The 23,575-nt window shown below is 48.4% G+C and overlaps 1 protein-coding gene across 1 annotated transcript; it reads right to left on the bottom strand.

Moving 5' to 3' along the window:
• Nucleotides 1-22,887: 22,887 nt before the first annotated feature.
• On the bottom strand, nt 22,888-23,337 carry LOC138559779 (M-zodatoxin-Lt4a-like). Its single transcript, XM_069642741.1, has one exon. It carries the CDS (start codon nt 23,335-23,337, stop codon nt 22,888-22,890), a length of 450 nt encoding a protein of 149 aa, XP_069498842.1.
• Between the last annotated feature and the right edge of the window lie 238 nt (nt 23,338-23,575).

Here is a 23,575-nt window from a genome sequence, read left to right as displayed (position 1 = left end):
ATTTAAATTGTTGCGTGTTCATATCCCAGGATAGGTTGGTATAAGAAAGTGTCTGGCACCGTTATATCTCTAGTGCATGTGTTCCTCCGTTAGTAGATAAAATTCTCTCCACATCTAATGTTACAGAGCAATGGTGCTTCTGTATATGGAGCAGTCATGTACATAATCTCTTTCAGCTACTGACTTGGCGATGAAGGTTTCTGGAATCACTGTGTGTCACCTTACGACCTTAACTGCAGGCTAGGTATTATCAGTTCATATGCTCGCGGTGTCATTAGCATTTATTTCATGTTTTGCAAGATTGCGAATAGGGTGTGCTCCACATACAGCGTCACGGCACAACCCATCGTTATCATTGCTGTTTTCTCAATAGCAAAGACCGCTGCAGCCAATGCTTGTTCACATGGGAAATGTCCCTTCATCACTGGGTCCCAAAGGATCACTCTAATATGTAATATACAAGGTGTTGTACCCCAATAAAGTTTTCTGTGTGAGGACAGCCGTCACATGCCCATTTGAATGGGAAACTAAAAAGAACTCTTATTCATAATTCGGTATTGCTAGCAATGGGGCAGTAGTGATTGCATTTTTCAACTCAGCAAATGCCTTGAGTCCACTAAGGGTAACTTCATCTTTCTTTTCTTCCTTGAGTGCTTGCAACAGGGGGCCTGATGTGTGTAGTATAATTGGAGACCCACGATTTGGAAAAATTGCACAAACCCAGAAATGTTGCATTTCTTTTACTGTGGTTGTTGGGGCATATTGTGAAGTGTCTGTGCTCTTTCTGGCATCACCTTTCTCCCTTCTTATGATATTATTTGTCCCAAATAAATTACTTCTTTCTGGCATACTGCACTATCTCCTTGTCCAGATTGCATCCCTTTTCTGCTAGTAATGTTAGACGTAAATCTGAATCTTGCCTGCATTGCCCCTCTGTGTTACTGCACACCTATAAATCATCAACATTCTGTATGCAATTGCTTTATGTCTGTATATTAGCCAAATCAATTTGTAATACTCTGTTAAACACATTAGTGGATTCACAGTACCCGTGAGGTAATATTGTGTGTTGAAATCGTTGTATGGGATACATAAACGCAGTCAGATATTGTGAGCCTGTATGCAATGGAATGGAAAAGATTTTTTTTTAAGATCAATCACTGTAATATGTGGTGGTGATGGGTTTGCTAAACAAAATCGTAGCTGGGTTAGGGACCAATGGAAACTCAGCCTCCAAAATATTATTCTAAGTACATACATCTTGAATTCATCTCCACAACCTTCCCTTTGATTTTTTAACTGAGTACATGGGCATGTTGCATGGTATTCTGATGGGATTATAATGACTTGCTGAAATAGCGCAACAATGGTCTCATATGCTCCTGCATCTGCTTCTCTTGACATGGGGTATTGCTTTACTTGAGGTAATATCGCCCCTTTCTACAGAGTAATTTTGACTGCTGCTATGCTTTTGAGGAGTCCTACATCATGGGGATTGCTAATTTATAGCTTGTTTGGTACTTTCTCAAAATCTTCCAGAAAATGCAGCGACAATTTTTTGGCCAATAATATACTCTGCACAACCTCTCTGTGTTCTACTTTTAATTAACATGTGACATATATCTCAAATATGAATTCATTGTCATCGTCTTGATCCTGAAACATTTGTTTGTCAGTCACGTCAATCACAATGCTGGATCAATAGCTAAAACTACATGCCAATCAATGCCATCTTCGTCTGTCCCATGCAGTATTACTCTGTCCTCCCTTACCACTGCTGCTTCTAACTGCACTATAATCACTGTCCCATTTGCAATGTCTGTTGGTACGTTGGGTCTGAACTGAAACTCTGTTGGTAATCGTAAATATTTGTCTTGTATTCTGGGAACTCATCCTAATAACACATGTACTCCATAGGAGAACAAATCTTCATTGAGCGGCACACATTTTAAACCTCTTTGGCCACAAAATGTCTAAATGAATGGTATGGCCGGGATGTAGTGAACATCTGGTGTACAGCACACTATATGCTTTTCCGTGAATGAAATGGTCAAGTTCAATGTACTCATCAAATCTCTGCCTAATATATTCATTGGTGTATTTTGTGAATATAACAAGGGTGCTAGCATTGTGTGTGTTCCTACTGTGACCAATACATATTCTGTGAAAGGAACCGCCATCGTGGCCCCATGATCATATCCTACAACGGAAACCCCCCTTCTCTGACACAAGATATAGTCGCACCTGTGTGTACTAAGAAAGAAAATGTCCTGTTTCCTATTCTCACCCCCTCCCTGAGTTCCTCTTCCAGGCCTGGAGTTACTGATAGTACTGGACATGCAGGAGCCTTCTGTGGGTGACCCTATTATGGGTATATACTTGTACCTGTAGATAGAAAGGGGTTCCCTCCAGTAAAAGAAACACCACCAAAATGTAATGTAACACCCGCTGGTATTACATTCTTGTCCCATTGTTGTGTTGTTTTTGTGATTGTATTTTCAAGGCGTGTGGTTGCTATTGCTAAGCAGTGGCCAACTGCTAAGCTTGGAAATTTCTATTGCTGTGCATAATCAAAAGTGTTTGTCGGGGTGTATTGCATCTGAAGTGCTTATCTGCATTATAGAGATACTGATGTTCAAATCCTCCTCTGAATGCATGTCCAAATCCATTACCCTAGCGTCTTTGAGAATTCACCCTTCATCTGAGGTAGTACATCTGTTCTCCCCTCCCTGAATTATACCCCATTGGTCCTGCATGCTAGTAACCTTGAACATATTGTTCTTCTCCCACATTTGTAATCACTGCCCGTCTAATGCAATCTTTGTCAATTTGTTTTGCACCAATAAAGCTTCTTATTTTTCCCTCTCTTCTACTTTCTTCCTTTCCTTCTCTTCTTTCAGCCTACAAATATGGACAGTGTGTGATTGTATTTTGGGCCACTGTTTCATCTCAATCCCGACTACTTGTGCCTGTACATCTTCGGGAAGACCCTGGCATTTAATATTTCAAAAAACATGGCCATTTTTGTGTCCTATGCTTCTCTTTTTTCTAAGCGCCACTTTTCCTTCATCTCCTGAATATATTGTGTGGGGTCCTCATCTATTTGTATTTCCCACGTCATAATTGTGCTCATGTCTGATGTGTCTGGATACTTCACCCTTAATGCCTTCCACATATTCACCCTACAGTTATCAAATGATGAACGATTGTAATGGTTACTATTCATGAATCCACTTGCCTGCACCTGCTGTGAGGGACGGTAATGTATTAATTAAATTATGCCTATCCATCTGCGGCCACAGGACAAACTGTAATAATCCAGGAACCCTTTTGTAACAAGGGACATTGCATTCTCTTCTGTGTCTACCTTTACGTATCCTGTCACTCTATCCTTGTCTTCATCAGGGGGTATAAACTGGGGATTGGTATATCCCGCAGCGGGCAATGAAGTGTACTATCTGGGCACGGTCGATACTGGGGAGCATTGTGGAAATGGAGGAGTCGTAGGCAGCACACAAATGTAATTGTGTTTCTTTTCATTGCAATCAAACTTGCTTTCCTTCTCTTCCTCAAACATTTTCCAGAGTTTGAGAATGCTTAACCTATTTTTCAATTGTTTCCCTTTATATGTGGCTGTTAAATGTGTATACATGAGCAGTAGCACCTCCTTCATGTGTGTTCCCTCTATGGGCCATGGCCTAAACATCTTATCCGTGGTCTCACCTACCAATTCCTTATTATATTTTACTATTTTCTGCCGATATTGGGGGAGTGACTTACACATGTGTGCTAGTGGTGAATTCATCATACAACATATTTATCAACATAATATGTATTACTTATTGATTATAATGGACAATCACAGGCAGGCAGCCCATCACACCAGTCCATGCCCCGCAGGCAGCCCATCCACCCTCCCCTGCCCCGCAGGCAGCCCACATGGCACCATGCACTTGGGAGCCCTGACACATGGCCCCCCACCCCACCCCCAGTGATGGCAACAGAGCCACACAGTGGCAACACATGACTGAGGCAATGCTCATAGAGACATGCACAAAACCAATGAGAGTACACAACACAAATAATGAAGATATATGAAATGAATTCAAAAACGTAATGAAAAAAGATAATGAAAATTCAAACTTGCAAAATTAAGAAATAATGAAAGCAACAAAAAAAAAGGAGAAAAATCCAATGTAAAACAAAAATCCACAAAAGAGAAGTGGTTCATTGCCAATGTCCAAATAAAGTACATAATAAAGTACATAAAAAAATAAAATAAACCATTGATCCATGGGATGTCCAAAGAATGAAAGTATGTACAAGTCCGGAACTATATACAATGGAAGTCCAAAGGGTCCATGATCCCCAAACAAAAGGAAACCTACAAAAAAGCCCTATGAATAAAAAACTATATACATAAAGTGGAGCAAAGTCCATGAACTCCAAAAAAAAGATAAAACAAAGGAAACCTAACCCTAAAGAACTATGTACAAAGGAGGCGGGCAAGTCCTATGGCTCACTTTTTGATGTTCCAGGCCAGGGCATCCACGTCGATGTTCTGGAGGCGGCCCTCTTCCCTGGCCTTGAGGTCTCACAGGGATGGAGCATGCCCTCCTCCAACTCCCTGCGAGTTGCCTCGAGGCACTCAGCCCGCCTCAATGCCCTGCACATGGATTTCTCCACCCTGACTATAGTGAGCCATGCCTCCTCAGCCCGCCGCCACTCCGCATGTATCTGCTGGCCCAACCACTGCCACACGGAAGACACTCCCAATCCCTCTGGGGCCGATGCCTGCCCCTGTGATGTTGATGGCCCCGAGCGATCATCGCTCCCACCCTGAGCCTGCTGCTGCCGTGCATGTGCCCTGCCTGTCGATGCCTGCATGTCCTCCTCTTGCTGGGGTCCAGTTGGTGTGGTGGCCACCCCTGCTTGACCTCCGACTCCTGACTGTGGCAGGGATGTGTCCTCCACCAGCCTGGCCCCTGGCTCAGGGGCAGCTACACCAGGAGCCGAGGAAATACTTGGGCAGGAAGATGGCATGGGGGACGATTGGCGCATAGGGGTTCAGTTGAGGAGGGGGTCGCTAGAAGATCCAGCACACGGAGGAACCCAGCGCTGGTGACCTGTCCTAGTAGGCTGACGTGGTCAAAGAGGGATTTGAAATGACATGCATTGTCCAGACGAGAACCCTGCACGTCATCCCGAATACCAATTTGACGCAACGCCACCCCAGCTAGGACAGGCTCAATCCGGTCATGGATTGCAACGTCCCCAGGGAGAGGAAGGCCAGTTGTTGTTTGCGCATCCCCTCCCTGAAAACTGGTCTGGACGAAGGCATCCCTGCTGGTGCAGGATGATGCAGTCACAGGATCGGGGACAGGATTACACACAGGCACCTCCGCGGTGGCCTGTGCTGCCTCCTGTCCCGGCCCCTGGACTGCACCACTAGCACCACGAAATCCCCCCTCCAGCCCTATGCGTGGGCCTTCCACGGCCTCCTCCTCAACCAAACCCACCACCAACCTGGATGACTCCCCTTCTGCCATCTTCCTTCAAAGACCCTGTGTGGGCTCAGCTGCCCCTACTGCTGCGGCCATGGACGTGGCACCAAACTCCTCACTCCCGCAAGAGATGATTACTTGGGATGAGAGCTGGGCCTTGCGTCTCCGGATGGCGATGGGATCCCTGCCGCTGTGCTCCACAGCACCATCTCCACCCTCTTCATCAGTCGACGCTGCAGACAAAGAGAGACAGAACACAGGCATCAGGACACTGTACAATGGTCGGATACACACATGACAGTTGCACATGAGTGGCAGTGTCAAACTTCACAGATGGCATCACACTCCCCGACACTCATATCATTTGAACCCACACACATGCACAAATTAACAGGACATCATGCAGCAAGCAGCAGCATCCATACACACACAACAGCATGAACATCTGAAGGTTGGCATGACATCATAAGCAACATGGGGAGTGCCTAACACATGCACACACGCCAACAGACAGACATGCATCTGTACATATCCACCACCTGTCACAGTGCAATCATCGGCAACTACGTCACATCTGCCAATTGGGTTCCTACATGTCTGTGTCACATGCATCCATGGTGTATCACAGTTGCACACATGTCAAACACGCACATGTATGCTGTGCACATACATGAAGGTGGAACCAGCATCCATGTGTAACACCCCAACCATGCCATAGTACATACACAGAAATGCTAACATATGTGCATCTCCACATGCAGTTGTACATCATGCTTTGGAACACATACACCATTGATGTGCATCACACATGACAGGACTCACATACAGCACGGTCATGTCCCTGCACATGCACATCCATACATGGGCCTTTTCAGACAAATGTCCAAGCTGCACACTTCTGGCACACCTCAACATGCACTGCGTCCAATAAGTACGCATGGACACTTAACGCTCGACTCCGGACGGGTCTGCCTCTCGAGGACCTGGAGGAGAAGTGCTGGGTTAATACGTTCCAGGACACTCATGTCGTCGGTGGTAAGGTGGACCCGGCGCCTCACTGCACCCGCTGCTACCAAGTTGCGCCGGGCCTTCCTGAGGGTCCTGGAACTGATTCCTCGCAGCGCTTACGGACGTGTGGTAGGTCACAGGTTGCCACCCCCTCCACGTTGATGGCAACCACGGTGTCCTTCCAGATCCTCTCCGTCCATCCTTCTCGGCGCGTGTTCTTCTGTAGAGGGCATCAAAATGAACCAGGACTTGCTGCACTAGGATACCAACTTCTCCGGCAGTGAAGCTGGTAGCCCTCTGCCTCTCAGGCTGGGGGTCACCAGTGGTCTCCGATGGTGTTTGCCCCGACATTGGCAACCCCCGAAGTAGGTGTGGGTGGGCAACTGGGTCCTGGTGCTGGGCTGTGGAGTGATGGAACTGCAGTTGGGAGTCTTCTGTTCCAGCAGGGGTGGTCATAGCAACTGGACCCCTGCATATGGCCGACGTGCAGGCACCAAATAGCAGGGCACCTGGCCAGCAGGCAGGCAGGCAGCAGCAGATGGCTGGTCAGAGTCGGCTCAGGTCTCTGGGGGCCAGGAAAATGGCCTTCTGGGCAGGAGCATGGTCTTCCCTGTGTTGTCGCGTGGCCAGCTTGATACAGAGTGATTTGGCATGTGAAAAAACAGCACATCAGCGTGTAATTGGAGGAAAGGCTCTTAGCAGCGAGTAAGCGTGTAAGTGACGTGGCACGGATGGGCATTTCTGTGCGCAGTGTTTAAAGGTCCACATAGGACGCAATTTTCTTGTAGGGGCTTTTTGTGGAGAGCGAGCAGGTGATACTTGTACTTCTTGTCGGTTCACATGCAATTACTTTTCACACCGGTTGCAGTGCATACTCCTTGTTTACTGAGACAGCGTTCAATTCTTCTTTTGGCGGGGGTGTTGCCAATGCGCCCATGCGTGTCTTTTTCACGTTATTTTTCCAGGCAGACAGTGAGTCGCGCACGTATTTTTCAACTGTGGTTGCCCCCGTGTGTCGCGTACCCATTCAGAGGTCATTGTAGCTTGCATTTAACATGTTTATGCTTTTTTGTGTTTCTGGGTGCCACAGCGTACTGCGGGTCCTTAATTCCACGCACGTGGGCTACCGAGGGGTTGCGTGCACATTACATTTTGTTTTCAGTGTGCCTGAGCGTTGTGTGACCCGTCATCTTCCCGCAGTGGTCACAGACAGCCTTGCTAGAGCACAGGGGTACATATTCCATCTAGTACCTTGCCCCATTCACCCCAATTGCCAAGGACAATTGTTTACTGCACCTCCCATTCGCACAAGAACATCAGTGCTATGGTTGGGAGGCGACCAAGTGGTAAGGGAGGCAAAGGTGGCCGACCTCCAAGAGGTGTCCGCGATAGGATACATGGCCAGGATGAGCAGGGTGGCCCAAGAGGCCAGTGTGTGGAGGACCAATCAGGGACACCTATGCCCCCACCCCCAATGGGTCGGGGAGATGCAGCTGACAACATCCCAGCTCAGGCCCTGTTAACCCAACTCAGATTGGTCACGGAACTGGTACGTGATGACTCACAGGCCGGCTTCCGTGTCACAAAGTCAAAGCCACGTGTGGCAGTGAAAGTTGCTGTCAACAGACCACGTGGATCTGGGGCAGCAATGTCATCTGCTGCCCCAAGTAGCCAGGGTGAGGAGGCTGCAGGGGCAGCTGCAGCTCAATCCACCCTGGCTCTGAGTCACCCAGCCGGGACAGTGTTGGTCCCAGACCATCACACCAAGGCAGTTGTGCCGCTTGGTCCTGGCAACAGCACCCAGCAGCCAATGCCTGCAGTGAGACCTTTGGTCATCGTGCCATTGCCTGCTTCCAGTGCCCAGTCCACCTGCACTTCAGCCCCTACTGACCAGAGAGGTGTAAGCCACTCAGGGTCTGCACCACCTCTCAAGAGGAAGAAGCGTGCTCTTGCAGAACAGGCTGGGACCCCAGACACGGCTCACCCCTCCGGCTCATCAAGGAAGCATAGTTTCAATGATGTGGAACTAGACGCACTTGTGGGCTCCGTGTTGGCCATAGCCGCGAGATGCTGGTGACTGCAGGGTGCAAGACTATGACTGCTCAACGTAGGGGCCACTGGCAGTGCATCGCAGACCAGATTAGTGCCCTTGGATTTATGAAGCGCACAGCTGATGATTGCTCAAAGTGATGGAATGACCTCAAATGCCAGTCAAAAAACAAGCTGGCTTCCAATTATGCCTCTACTCTTGTGACTGGCAGTGGGTCTCCACCACAGGAGGATGAACTAACAGAACATGAGGCAATCGCTGGAGGGTTCAATGCAGAGGATCAGATCCAAGGCGTGGGAGACCTACAAGATCTTGAGGAAATGTCTGGTGAGTGGCCATGCGTGTGTGTGCAAACCATGTGTATGTTGCTTGGGTGACATATTCTGATTGAGTGCCAGGTCAGGCTGTGTAGTCATGACTGCTATAGGTCACCCATGTGGTGCCTCCAAACCATCCCCCGCCCTTGGGTTTGGATTTCACAGTATCCCTACTGACCGCAGAAAACACTTTGCACCTGATGACTGCACTTGCCCTTCAACTGGCATCATGCCACAATATTGATAATACTGTTTTTCTTATCATTCTGCCTGATTGATGGAATCATTTGCATGATAAACACACATTTTTGTGCCATTCTGGCACAAATTCACCATACTTCAGACATAGATTTCACCCCACAATGCATTTGTTGACTTTTTATGGAAATGATTTCATCAATCAGGCTGAATGACATTTGTGCACCTAAACATGCACTGCACACGGTCACTTTAGAGCCCTGTTTGATTGTTCAACATGACAATTGACTTGTGTCATGTCCAAGTGACCTACCATTGATGTATCCATGTGCCCAACTTCACTGTATTTGTAAACACTGGCGTAGTTGCAGCGTGTGACACATGTGTGTTTTGTCACACTCTTTTGCATGTTCTATTTCATGATGTGCGTCTCACATGGATGGGGGACAGTACTGATTTACTACCATCTGGGTGTCCTTGTCAATTCTGCCATGGCTATGCTGCGTGCCATCTGTGTGCTGGCATGTGTCAGGTTTGTGGATTGTCCATGCCATTCACAGACTAATGTGTGATGCAGGTGCTATGCCATATGCAGCACATGTGTTGCTTTTCAATTTTGGAGTCCTCAGTGTCTGGTTTTAGGGTCCCCTTCCACTTCATTGCCAGTGCATGCATGCCAGAGTTAGTATCATGTGTGACATGTCTCATTAATGTATTCGATGTGCACATTGTGATGCCTATGTGTATCGGCTATGCTGTTCATGCTTGTCTTCATTACTTTTGTTTTATTTTTGTTCAGGTGATGAGGCACTAGATGCTGTTGAGGAGGAGGAGATGGTGCAAGGGCAGGAGTACTCAGAGCACCAACCAGGCACCAGTGGAGGACGTGGGATGGTGGTGCAGGAAAATCCATTAGTCCTACAGACCATCCTGCCTGCGGGTGTCTCTGGGTACACCCCAGATGACCTCTATCGCTCAGGTGCTGAATCGGACATTGATACAAATGTCCCGTCACAGGTGAGTGTTTCTGGCAGGGATACTGTTCTGTCCAACTCACCTGCACTGGGGCTGGACCCCTCAATGGGGCATTCAGTGTTGGAATGTCCGCCTGTGGCGGTTACGGATGCAGGGTCACACTCCACTATATTTTCTCCTGTTCCTGGGCCAGCAGATCAAAGGAGGAATGCAGTCCTGCAGCCTCAGGCAGTGCCAGCACAGCAAAGTGCACATCACTTGGCCCAAACAGCTGTGGTGCTTGCCAACGCGGTGGCCGTGCGCCACCAGGCAATACTGTGCGGGAGAACTCCATGTATACTATTGCAGCACAACAGGGGGCATTGTGTGAGATGATGGCTCAGGCCGTGCATAGGGTGGCCACTTCCATTATCCCCCCTGAAAGGCAGGTGGAGCTCCAGCAGCAGGCAATGGAGTCCACGTGCCGCTCACACAGGGAGGACATGTTGGCATCCAACAGAGACTGATGGGCTGAACTGGAGGCTCTGCGCACAGCCATATCTGCAGAGTCACAGGCCCACAGGGATGCCCTGAGGTTAGAACACAGGTCCCTCAGGGTGCACTTGAGGTGTCCCAGAGTACAAGGTCAGAACAGCAGCTGGAGCAGCTAACACGCACAATCTCAGCTGAGCTCCAGGCAACCCGTGAGGAGATCCGGGCATCAAGTGAGGCCTTGCAGGCAGAAGTCCGTGCTACCCATGAAGTGCTGCATCGGGATCTCCGGACCATCATCCTGCAGAACCAAACCTTTCAGACCTGTATGCTTGCTGCCATAGATAAGCATGCCAGGGCTTTGCGTGGTCTGCCTCCCATACCACGCACAACTTATAATGTACCACCAGAGGGTGATGACAGTGACGGCATTTCTCCCACTATAGGGTAGCTGTGCAGGCCATGTGCCCATGGACGGTTATTTTTATTTTTTTCCTCAACATCCACGCATGTGGGTGTTGGGGTGCACCCTGTACCTCCTCCCTCCTGGGTGCCCCCCCCTGTCGACACATGGCCATTTATGATTATTTTTTTCATTTTTCTTTTTGATTTTTCATTTTAAATTAGTTTTTGATTTTTTAATTTTCATTTTTTCTTTTGAGTTTTTCAGTTGATAATTTTCATTTTCATTTTCTTTTCATATTTCATATTTTCATTTTAATTCGTATTTCACATTTTCATTTTTCATTTGATTTTTTTCATTTTACTTTTCATTTTATTTTAATTTTAATTTTAATTTCATTTTTTAGTTTACATATCCTTTTTTGTTGATAACTATTTTATTTCAGATTGTACATTCATGTTACAGTGTGTTGCTTTGTGTGGCTTCCGTAGGCATCCACTGTGTGTTCTAGCTGGACACATTTAGGCTTGTCCTGTGTTTGATTTCAAAACTTGGGTTCATGGCACATATGCCACTCCTGCTTTCCCTTTCCATGGGCTCGCAAGGTTGTGACCAAGTGACAGTAATTTACATAGAGGCATTGGGCTTCCATAAGTTGTGTGGGCAGTCTGTAGTCCAAACTGTGCATACACCCCTATTGTGGATTGGTGATGATTTCTCCACTGCATGGTTGATTTGTATATTGTATTCCATACAGGCCATTATGCATATTTGCATGTAGCTTCTTCATGTCTTAACTAGCCTGTCTCCATTGCAGATGCAGTTTATGTTGTATGCAGTACACTACCACATTTTCCTACCGGCAACACACTGGAGATGGAAGGGGTCGATGTGCTGCCTTTGTCAGGTTGTGACACTTGAACTGCTTTCATTTTTTACTGTCATGCGTTGCCAATGTTGGGTCCTGTATTAATGTTTTGTCTTGCTGGTAAGTATTTGTTCATGTGTGCTGTTTCTTTTTCATTGGTGAGAGGGAATTGTCTCTGGCCTGTTTCCATTTGGGACGGTGCACCTTGTGCATTCATTTGGTTGCTTTCACATTGCATGCCATGCCATGGTGTGTTGGGTAGCTGAGATGGGGTTAGGGAGGGGTTGGGTGACATGCCACTATTTGGGTGTACTATTTTGCAAGGGGGTAGTCCTTCATGCTGCATGAATCTGTGCCTTCTACTGAGACAGCATTGGGTCTGTTTAAGTAGCTAGGGATGCACACAATGTAGCACTTCCAGGAAAACAATCTCAGGGTGGTATGGTTGTGACAGTTGACTGTCCCTTTTGTCATCATCATCAATTGTGTGCTGATATCTGCCAGACCTGTGTGCACTCCGCAGGGGTGGGATTTTAGGTGAAGTAATTTGCCACAAGCTGGGTACGGGCTGCCTCACCACATGCCCTTTCTCATCCCATGCGCAGCAGCCATGCATGTGGTTGGGGATGTGGAGGCACCGCCATGTCCACCAGCACGCCCCACCGGTTTGCAATGTTGTGCAGGACACATGCTTCCACTATGATCCTGCACACCTCTGGGGGCGCATATAGCAGCTGCCTACCAGAGTGGTCAAGGGAGCGAAAGCATGACTTGAGCACTCCGAATGTGCGCTGTATTATGCCCCGGGTTGCAATATGGGCTGTGTTGTATCTTACCTGGGGTGGTGTGGTGGGGTTCCATATTGGCATCATCATGTAGGTGCTCAGAGGGTAGGCACTGTCCCCTGGGGAGGTGATAATGGTTGTCATTAGTTGGGTTTTCCCATTTCTCAGTGTCTGACATGCATGCATGTGCAGAGGCATTTTCACTCACCAATAAGCCATGTGTCGCCATGCCTCCCAGCTTCCAGTTCCCCGTTTAGGGGTGACATTCTGAATATAAAACTATCATGGCTGGACCCCAGACAGTTGCCATATACTGAGGTGATGATTCCCTTGGAATCACATGCAACCTGCATGTTGATGGAATGCCAGTGCTTGCGGTTTCGATAGATGTGCTCAGTGTCCCTGGGAGGACGTAGAGCCACATGGGTGCAATTAATGGCACCTAGCACTTTGGGGAAGTGTGCCACCCCATAAAAGTCCTGTACCACGGCCTGCCTTTCTGCAGGTGTTCTGGGCATGTATATGTGCCTGCGACTGAGGGGCGTGCAGTCATGATCGGCAACACCTGGCGTAGGCAGCGTGACTGCGTGGCCTGTGAGATGCCCCCAACTAAGGCACTTGTCTGCTGAAATTACCCAGTAGCCATGAAATGCAGTACATTGAGCACCTTTTCCAAGGGACTCAGTGCTTGGGAGCACAGGGTGGGTGATGTGAGTTCATCCTCCCACTCAGCAACCAGTTCTATGAGGATTTGGGGTGGAAACCTGTACCTCCCATACACCTGGTCATCAGGCATCCCAAAAAGGCTGGTCCTGGGTAAAGAAATGCAGGGCTTGGCTATACTCCTCCTCCTGCGGTGTCCCACGACCACTGCTGCGAGGAATGGTATATTCATCGTAGCGTATGAGCTTGTTTGTTGTTTGCGCGCACTTTTATGCTGCGTGGGGCCGCTTAACCCTGCTTCCTGCTGGCGTACGTGTTTCCGGATTAGCGCGTCTTTTGTTGTGCGCGGGTTTCCCCTGTTCGATTCCATGAATATGTGTTTTTAGTGCGCCTGTGGGCGTTGTGAGGATTTAGCAGCGGTACTTCCCCCGTAACGCCCACATTTTCACATGTTGTTCCCCATTCCGCATGTTCCGCCCCCTTTTTAGGTGTGTGTGCGCTGCCCTGTGTGCGCCTTCACTGGCCGTCTCTCGCACAGCCTTCGGGATGTCACAATGACGTGGGCGCCACATGTAGATTCAGCACATATCTCAGGTAAGCCACGCGCAGCGCATTCCATGAATCGACAAACGGATGCGTGCGCGGCTTTAGCACGCATGCACTGCGATTTTCACGATTGCGCTCCCCTTTTCAGCGCACATTAATTCCATGAATTACCCTGTACATGTATTCATCTACTAAGCAAGAGTTTGTGGAAACTTAACATTATTTTTATGAGTAATGAAACTTGTCTGACACTGGAACAATCCAAGTGCCAAGTGGAAAGCTCATGGAGGGAAGAAACTTTGTGTTGGCAGAAAAACCTGGCTACTGAGAGGAACTTAGTATTTTCTTTGAAACTGAACTGTAATACTGAATTACACTGTATTGACTAGTACTTTGAGTTGGGAAGTCCTGTTTTAATCCTGGGGAAGGGGAAACCAACCCTGCTTACAAGGATATACTGATCTAAAGTTCATGTGGTAATCTAACTATTATTCTGTTGAGTGTGAATGGCCAAATGATACCTGCATGATTTGTTGTATGTATAAGTATGAGGTTCAAAAAATGGGCTCCTGGTTATGGACCTATTCTACCCAGGAGGGTTACTTTAAGACAAAAATTACAATTGAATAGGTACAAAGAAGAGTGCTCTAATGAAAACACACTGTTTCACCCCTTATTACCCTCTGCATTAAAGGAGAAAAAGAAAGAAACTCACTTTTTTTGTTGTTTGGAGAAAATAATAGTTTGTTTATCTATGCAGTTGTAAAAATCAACATAGAGTGAACAGTTCTCCAAACAACATAACATCACACGGTATAATGAAACCAACCATACAGGCTTATAGGATATATTTACAAACACATGGGGTCACATAGTTTGACACAACAGTCGTGTAAGTAATACAAACTCAATCAAAATACATAGTTTGTTATGGTGATTCATATACTTCAGTATAAAACAACACAATTAGACAAAGTAAGCAACAACAGACAAAAAAAGGGGTTCGTGAATTGACAATTGGTAGTGGACAGTGACAATGCACTGTTGTTCGGGGTGCGTCTACACCAAGGTGTTTTGGCCGTTTAGGTGGACCAATTATGTCCCAGCATATGTACGGCCTTCATCAGGACGAAGTGCTGCACGGGGTGGAATAGGTGCTGTGGATAATTATTTCCACTGGCACGAATTTCTAGTATTACGCCAGGCGTGGGAAGGATCTTAGTGTAATCCTCACTTGTGAGGATCTTGGAGTGGGATGGACTCTGATTTAAATATGCGGTCCTCTCGCGGGAACCTTTGTGCATGAATCACGAATAGCGGGCCAGTGGAGAGCGCTGTAGGGATGTGCTGACTCACTCCGGGGCTCGAGCACATCCCTACAGCGCTCTCCACTGGCCCGCTATTCGTGATTCATGCACAAAGGTTCCCGCGCGAGGACCGCATATTTAAATCAGAGTCCATCCCACTCCAAGATCCTCACAAGTGAGGATTACACTAAGATCCTTCCCACGCCTGGCGTAATACTAGAAATTCGTGCCAGTGGAAATAATTATCCACAGCACCTATTCCACCCCGTGCAGCACTTCGTCCTGATGAAGGCCGTACATATGCTGGGACATAATTGGTCCACCTAAACGGCCGAAACACCTTGGTGTAGACGCACCCCGAATAACAGTGCATTGTCACTGTCCACTACCAATTGTCAATTCACGAACCCCTTTTTTTGTCTGTTCTTGCTTACTTTGTCTAATTGTGTTGTTTTATACTGAAGTATATGAATCACCATAACAAACTATGTATTTTGATTGAGTTTGTATTACTTACACGACTGTTGTGTCAAACTATGTGACCCCCATGTGTTTGTAAATATATCCTATAAGCCTGTACGGTTGGTTTCATTAAACCGTGTGATGTTATGTTGTTTGGAGAACTGTTCACTCTATGTTGATTTTTACAACTGCATAGATAAACAAACTATTATTTTCTCCAAACAACAAAAAAAGTGAGTTTCTTTCTTTTTCTCCTTTAATGCAGAGGGTAATAAGGGGTGAAACAGTGTGTTTTCATTAGAGCACTCTTCTTTGTACCTATTCAATTGTAATTTTTGTATAAGTATGAGGGACAGACACCTTTTGATGTTTTTACCGCTAGCCTTAGTTCAAAAGGTAGGGAAATTCTTGTTAGGTTAGGGAAAACAGGGCTTTTATCACTCCTCATACAAGCTGTTAAAATGGCTACTTGTGAAAAACCTCTATCCAGTTGTCCCGTGTGCATTTCTGGTCCCTCACAATTGTTAGGAGACCAAGCAAATGATATTTGGAGGAAAGTGGCACGCAGGGGTACAAATGAGCAATCATACTCATAACGGAACACACGGTAGCGAATGTCACACGAAGGTATGGACTGCCTTAAGGGTGGCGCATCCTGACACATCATATATAAATTCCATTATGGTGTGCAATATAAAATCAAATGAAAGAACCACCACAATATATAACCCAAATTCAGGAGCTGTGGATGGCCAGGACAGGGGGACAATGGGACAAAGACATAGCAATATTTCACCACATGCTAAAGATCGCAGTCCCAAAGGATGTACAGAATCATTTGGACAAAGTGGTGGAGAATGAGATTAAGGGATGGGCAGAGATTTAGGCAATAATAGTACACTTTTGTAGGCAAAGGCAACAGAAGGATAAGGAAGTGGTTGATAACACACAGAAGGCTGAAGCTAAGGTGGTGCATAAGAAAGTAGCAAAATGGAGTTAGAAGGCACAGTGATTACGAGCCCTCCTGTTGGGCAGGTGGACATGCGCGAGGCACCAGAGTGGAGGGAAGCGTACCAAGGTAATCCAGATCACAAAGGTAATCAGTGAGGTTATCAACCTAGGAAGAGGAGAGATTCAAGGAGGATGAGGAAGTGGGGGAGGAGGATATGGATGAATGAGGCTGGGATCTGGAGGGCTGGGACCATGTTGTTCATGAGGGAGAATAGGGGACGCGGGAAGGTAGGCCATGTGTTGTTGGCGGTGTTTTTCGATGGGTGACCAGAGAGAAATGTCTGAGAATTGTCTTTATTTCCAGCCAATTTCAGAGACATTTCCCTCTTTCCACTCACCGAAACACGTCGCCAACAACAGATGTCGTACCTTCCCGTGTTCCCACAGGTGTCCCGACGAAAACGGTACCTCACATGTGTGGGTGCACCTATCGGGGCGCAAAAGGAAAAGGGTAACCCACTGGTAATCCCAAGTCTTTCGGCACAGCACATTTTGTTCATGTGGGCAACCTACAGATTTGTGCCTAAGGTGTCAAAGCCAGCAAGGAAAACAGGGAACCCCATGCATTTCCCAAAAGAGGACACCCGTGGGAATCCACAGTGGTCTGACTTACGCAAATCGGCCTTGAATGTATTACCCAGAACCCCCGGCAAAGAACCACATGGGAGAAGGGTGCCCAAGGCCAGGGATATTACAGCCAACTTTTCTGGAGCTCTGTCTGCCCTACATTACAGCTTCTCCCCACCAGGGAGTCCCGGCAGTGTGCCAATATCTCCCCAAAGGGAAAACCTGTAATGCAGCCCAGCCGCAACTCCAGGACGGTTGGAGGTGATGTCCCTGGCCTGGGACATCCATGTACCACGTGGGTGTACCGTTCCCTAAGCACAGCGGCAGCTCCAGGGACCCCCGGCAGGATCCCCATTCCTCCCCGTAGGTGACATCTTTAATGTAGCACAGCCAGAGGTGGAGCCTGGACTTGCAAATGGACAACCCACATTGGAGGCATCCGCTCCCAGGGAAACACCAATGTTCTGCTGGCATGAGTGCAATTTTTGGCCTGCCCCTGCAATTGTGTCCCAGCCCACCAAACTGTCTGCCCAGATGGCCCATTCCCACCCACACCACCAACAATCCAGCCCCAGTCTCACGCACCCCACTGACAGTGGGCCCTAACCATAGAATAATAAAAAACAGTACTCACATAATGTTGCAGCTGCTCGCGTAGAAAAAGATGTAAACAAAACAAAAAAATGTGTTACCTACGGTCACCCCAGCAAAAACAAATCTACACTCATACTTTCCAAGCATGCCGTCCAACCTTGCAAGCCATCCCTGGTGGTCTACTGAACCTCATCCCCCAGTGGCAACACATTTGCCCCTTCCTATGGGAAAATATCTGCCCCAGGGAGGGCTGCATGAGGTGCCCCCCGATACTCCATTTGGGGTGGGGGGAGAAGCCCACCCCAAAACGTCAGCCATGCCCCACAATGGATGGAGCAGTAGGGATTAGGCACCCTGGGGCCAGATTGGCACACCAATGTGCCCCTCTGCAACCTTCCCTGGGGCAGATGATCAGCCATCTGCCCCAGGGTTCTGCACATATGTGCCCCCATGCTTTGGGGTTGGGGGAGAGGGCTCTCCCTGCTTCTCAGACAGATCCCTAGTGCCTAGTGGACATTGCTGGGCGCAGATTGAGCGCTCTGCGTCTGATCCATGCCCAGCAATGCTTTCACAAAAGGTGTCGTTGGAAAGGGGAGAATCTCCCCTTACCAACGACACCTCCCTCGATCTCCAGCATGAAATACAGCCGGAGACCGATGGGGAGAAAGGTGGAGACTCACCTTTCATTTTCACTGCGGCAGCCCGAAATGGCTGCTGCAGTGAAAATTACTTTCACTTTTGCGTCGGCATGCATTACGCATGCCGATGTGAAATTGAAGGTAATCCAGGCCCCTGACAGTGAGTGGGGACCTCCCCATCACATAGCCCGGGTGTTGGATTACGGTGCCAAAAAGGATGAGCTATCTCGTCCTTGCCACTATGGAGGTAATGTCAAGGACGAGAAATCTTGTCCTTGGCACTTAAGGGGTTAAATTCACATACCCATTACAAACTATCTTCCATAGAGTACTGGAAAGGGTTAATAGTTATCCCTTTTTGTCTGTTTCTCATGGAACATTATTTTGTCCCCCTTTCTTTAAGATTTGGCTATTGGCAGTGGTATCTACCATTTTTTCCCTACTGTGGACTATGAAAATAGCATTGGTACTGTTTTAGGCTAAGTTAGTACCCTCGAACTGTAATCCGCTGGACCCCTTTTAATTTAATTTGGTTCCGGCTGGTTTATTCGCCATTTCTTTTTGTAAAGGTCTTTCTCGTGTTTTTCTCTGCGCACCAAACCAGGTTTGGCTCCTTTGTTCACCGTCCTTTGGCGGGTTTCTGCACAGAAGCCCTTCTTAGGCGCCTGAGAGTCTAGGTAGACAGGATGTGAGTCGCACTCTTGTTTGATTGGCTAGTTGACTGTCCTGCCAGGACAGCCACCATGCTGTATTATCGACAGCCAGGCTGTGTGAATGGGGGAAAACTGCATAAAAAGCAGGTCTCTGGGACTTGGAAGGCAGAGTCGCCACTGGATCGAGAGAACCAAACAGAAGCTGAAGGAAGAAGACTACTGCAACTACTGAACCTCCCGGTGAAGCCCTGCTGTGGGTCCGAATCTTCTACACTTCCACGACAGAGAAGATCTGCAAGGAATCCTCTTCCCATGAGCTGGTGGGACCAACCAGTTCGCCAAACACCAAGCAAGGCCTCTCTCCCCTGGTCGAATTTGCTGTGCATCGCTGCAGTAAACCGGATAGCCAGGAGGACCGGACCCTGTTCGGGTTTTAAGCAGCGCACCTTTTATTCATTGCTTTGCTCTGCTGCTGGTTTCTTCCCTGGGCAGTGCAGGACCCTCTAGTCTTCCTCCTTCTTGTCAGTCCGACAGTTGCTTCCCGCTGACTGCGTTGGCATGGTGTGATTCCTGCATTAGCTTCACCCGGATATGTGTCTCCTAATCAGGTACAGGAGCGACAGTGCCTTGTGGAGGGCATGGGGAGCATGGACGTCAAAGGCTGCAGGTTGTCTCCCCCAGGACAGCAGTCACTGCCAGATCATGAATAACTGAAACAACATGGGAGAAGAAATTACAACAGGTATAGTGAAGTACCTTTCACACAGCACACATGTGTCATGGAACACAGAAACCATATTTACCTGCACATGCCATCCTGTGCACCACCATACAAACGTGCAAGTTGACCTCACTATGCTTGCCTGCATGTCCACCACTGCAAACCTCATGGCCTTAAGATGTTGACAGCACACCTCAAGGAATATATCAAATATAAATAAAAAACAGGAAAGGGCAACTCAAAAATAAAATGCCAAAATCCGTCCATGGGATGAACAAAAGTATCCAAAAATAAAATAAAATAAAAGATATTTAAAAAAAAATGTCCATCATGGACCAGGAGGGGATTTCCACCCAAGAGTTTGGAGGGGCAGGGTATAGGTCAACCTGCACATGGGTGGATGTTGAAAAGAAAAATGGAAAAACCTTTCATGGGCTCACAGACTGCATGGCTATGGTCTCTGTTGGCACCACCATCCAGGATTGGATAAGAAGGTGGTTGTGGTGCTGGAGGCTGACCACGCAGTGCCCTGGCCTGTTCCTCAGTGGCAGCGGCCATACGTGACACTACTGAATGAACCAGTACACGGAGGGCTTGGAGGTCACCATGCACAACGTCACAATGTGCACGGAGTTCCGCCAAGACATCCTGCCTCAATGTCAGCATCTCTGTTTGGAACAGTCTCCTGGTAGCTGCCTCATCCTCACAGACTGCACCTCTGTGGGCCAACAACTCTTGCCTCAGGGCTTCCTTGTATGCCCAACCCTCTGCAAGCTGGGCTGCCTAAAGAGACCTCAGATCTGCGGCATGTGGACCGCATTACCTGCAGCTGTTGCGCCGTCTGTGTTGCTGGTGGGATCATGGAACTGGCCACCCTATCCATGTCCTCAGCCAAACTCTCTAAGGCAGAACCCTGACGGTGTGCGGAACGCAACATCTGCTGCTCCCACTTGGTCTTGCCAGGATGCACAAGTGCCCCACGTGTGCGGGGCCCCCACCTGCCTGAGCCAAGGGAGTATGGCCCTTTCTGTGATGCTACTGTCTCTGGCTGCAGGACTACAACCTTCCTTGTACATCTGTCCCAGGACCGGAAACCAATACATAGGAGAATGGCCTTGCGCCCGCAACCACCACAGATGTCCCTGACACCACTGACTGCCCTTGTAAAGGCACCTGACCCCCTGCAGACTCACAGGCCACAACTGTTCCAACACTTTGTTCACTTACCTCTGCCAGCATTGTGGACTGCACAGACGGTTCAGCACCAGGGTTACTGGAGTCCAAAGAGTCAGTGTCATATGCCGTAAGTCCCAGGAAGTTCTGTAGCATCAGTGTATTCTCTTGGCCTGCCACGCCACAGCTGCCACTGGTCGTCTGGACCGGCACAGACTCTTCTTCCTCCTCTTCCTCCGCCTCTGCATCTGGTGCCTCCTCACCTGCAAAAGGACAGAAAAAGACATGAGGAGTCATGTGAACGTGTCTCCAGTAAACATGTGTATCACAATGAAGTCATGCAACAGAATGCAGGGGATGTCACCAGGAGAGAAGCAGCATACACAGACTATGTACAAGAAGCCATCTGATCATGGCATAGGCAGACTGGCAACAACATTACATGCTCAGACCCTTGCAGCAAATGGACACATTGACAACAAACATGGTTCTTAGCAAGCACCTTATGGCACACGGCACTGCAAAGTATTAATTAATACCTGTGAAATGGGCATGGTCATGTGGCTCAGTGGCATGCTATTAGATGACATGTCAACAAGCAGACACACATATTGACACCCAAGTACGAATCCATCACGCGCCACACCAGTGTTGCACTGGCACAGGGACTGCACACAATGGAAACATGCCCTAAGTGCTGAACAAAGGAAAAAGTCCAAGTTGAAGTATGACTGTAAGAGTAACACCTAGCCAAGGTCTGTGAAGTGGAGAGAGTAATTAAATCCAGTTTGAGATAGGAAGACAGTACAGTGACCCACAAAAGGGAGAGGGGCATGGACCCATGGAGTGTGTGATGAGTGTGGGAGGGTAACAGGGATCAGGCCTCACAGCAAATCTACTCCACAGTCATTGTCATAGCGGCAGCGTGGATGTGCACAGTCTAGAAATATGCACACTCATACATAGCACGCCGTGAGGCATGTTGCTAGTCTCCTTGAAAGGTCTATGTAGCATGGAAGCACCTAACTATATATGTGAATATAGAATCTACACCCTGCAGTGCTTGAAGTGTAACTTGTGCTTCAGACACAAGCACATGTCTAGCTGGGAAGAGTGACTGACATCACTGATACAACTAACAAGATGACACATTGTGGTATCATGTTGCAGATGTTGGCTGGCCATGCTTGTGGGGGATGAGTACTGTCACACGGCCATGTGCAACTGATGTAGAACACATGGGTTGTATCCACTCTTGAGTACACAGGACAGGAGTTGGTACATTAGGTAATGAGTAACCCATGGCCGTCATTCAAATACTGGTAGAATAGCAACACAATCATACTTCTTTTTTAACTTTCACCACACGTACTCAGGATGCACAGTCTTGGTAACTCACTGGACGTGCCCTCGTAATCTGGCAGGCATCTTCATGCAGGGTGAGCACCTCCTCCTCTGGTGTCCCCCCTACAGTTGCCATAGCAGAGGCGAGTTTGGCACCCATTTTGAACTTAGTGCGACGGGTGAGGTCATTCCAGCGCTTCATGACCTGAGCAGCAGTGCTCTTCTCATACCCTAAGGCGTTTATCACATCCGTGACATGCTGCCAATACACATATGCTGAGCTGGTGTATGTGTACTCCCTGGGTGCAGTCACATGTCATGGTGGTGCCCTGTCACATAATCCATGAGGATCTGGAGTTCTTCATCATCGAAGTACCTCTTCCTCAATGTGGCATTGTCCTTTGCCGTGCCATGGGGTTGAGCTTGTTCCTGCTGTGCAGGTTTTGCCTTCTTGGCACATGATATTGACGTTGACCCTGTGTGGCTGGGACCACTCAGGGCCCCACATGCTGGACCATTAGTGGCCTGGAGTATGGCATCACCCACTGGGGCTGGGCCAGCAGCTTTAGCTTCATGTCCCTTATCCTTCGGGGCTGGGACAGCTGCTTTAGCTGCATGACCCTTACCCTTTAGGGCTGGGATAGCAGCATCCACTGCACATCCCTGGACCCTTGGGGCTGAGACAGCAGCTTCCAGTGCATGTCCCTGGACCCTTGGGAATGGGACAGCAGCTTGCACGGCATGTCCCTGGCTCCTTGGGGCTGGGATAGCAGCTTCCGATGCAAATCCCTGGACCCTTGGGCCTGGGACAGCTGCTTCCCCTGCACGTCACTTGACCCTTGGGGCTGAGACAGCAGCTTTCGCTGCAGGCCCAAGGACCCTTGGGCCTGGGACAGCTGCTTCTGCTGCATGTCCCTGGACCCTTGGGGCTGGGGCAGCAGCTTCCACTGCATGTCCCTAGACCCTTCGGTCTGGGACAGCTGCTTCCGCTGCACATCCCTGGATCCTTGGGGCTGGGACAGCAGCTCCTGCTGCACATCCCTGGACCCTTTTGCCTGGAGCAGCTGCTTCCCCTGCATGTCCCTGGACCCTTGGGACTGGGACAGCAGCTTCCACTGCACGTCCCGGACCCCGGCCCCGGCTACCTCTGCCACCTTTCCCTCTTGGGGCCTTTCCACTCATGTTCCAGGTGTAAGTGAACGATGGAAGGCACACCAAGCAATTGTCCTGGGCAATTAGAGTGAGGGGGAAGTGTACGTGATGGTCCAGCAAGGCTCAAATGTACCCCAGGTGACAAAAATACAGGATGCGTAACGC

Source organism: Ambystoma mexicanum, chromosome 1q, assembly GCF_040938575.1.
Source record: "Ambystoma mexicanum isolate Mex_15411 chromosome 1q, UKY_AmexF1_1, whole genome shotgun sequence".
Lineage (NCBI taxonomy): Eukaryota > Metazoa > Chordata > Amphibia > Caudata > Ambystomatidae > Ambystoma > Ambystoma mexicanum.
Note: the sequence above shows the minus strand (reverse complement) of the source record. Positions and strands in the feature narration are given on the sequence as shown.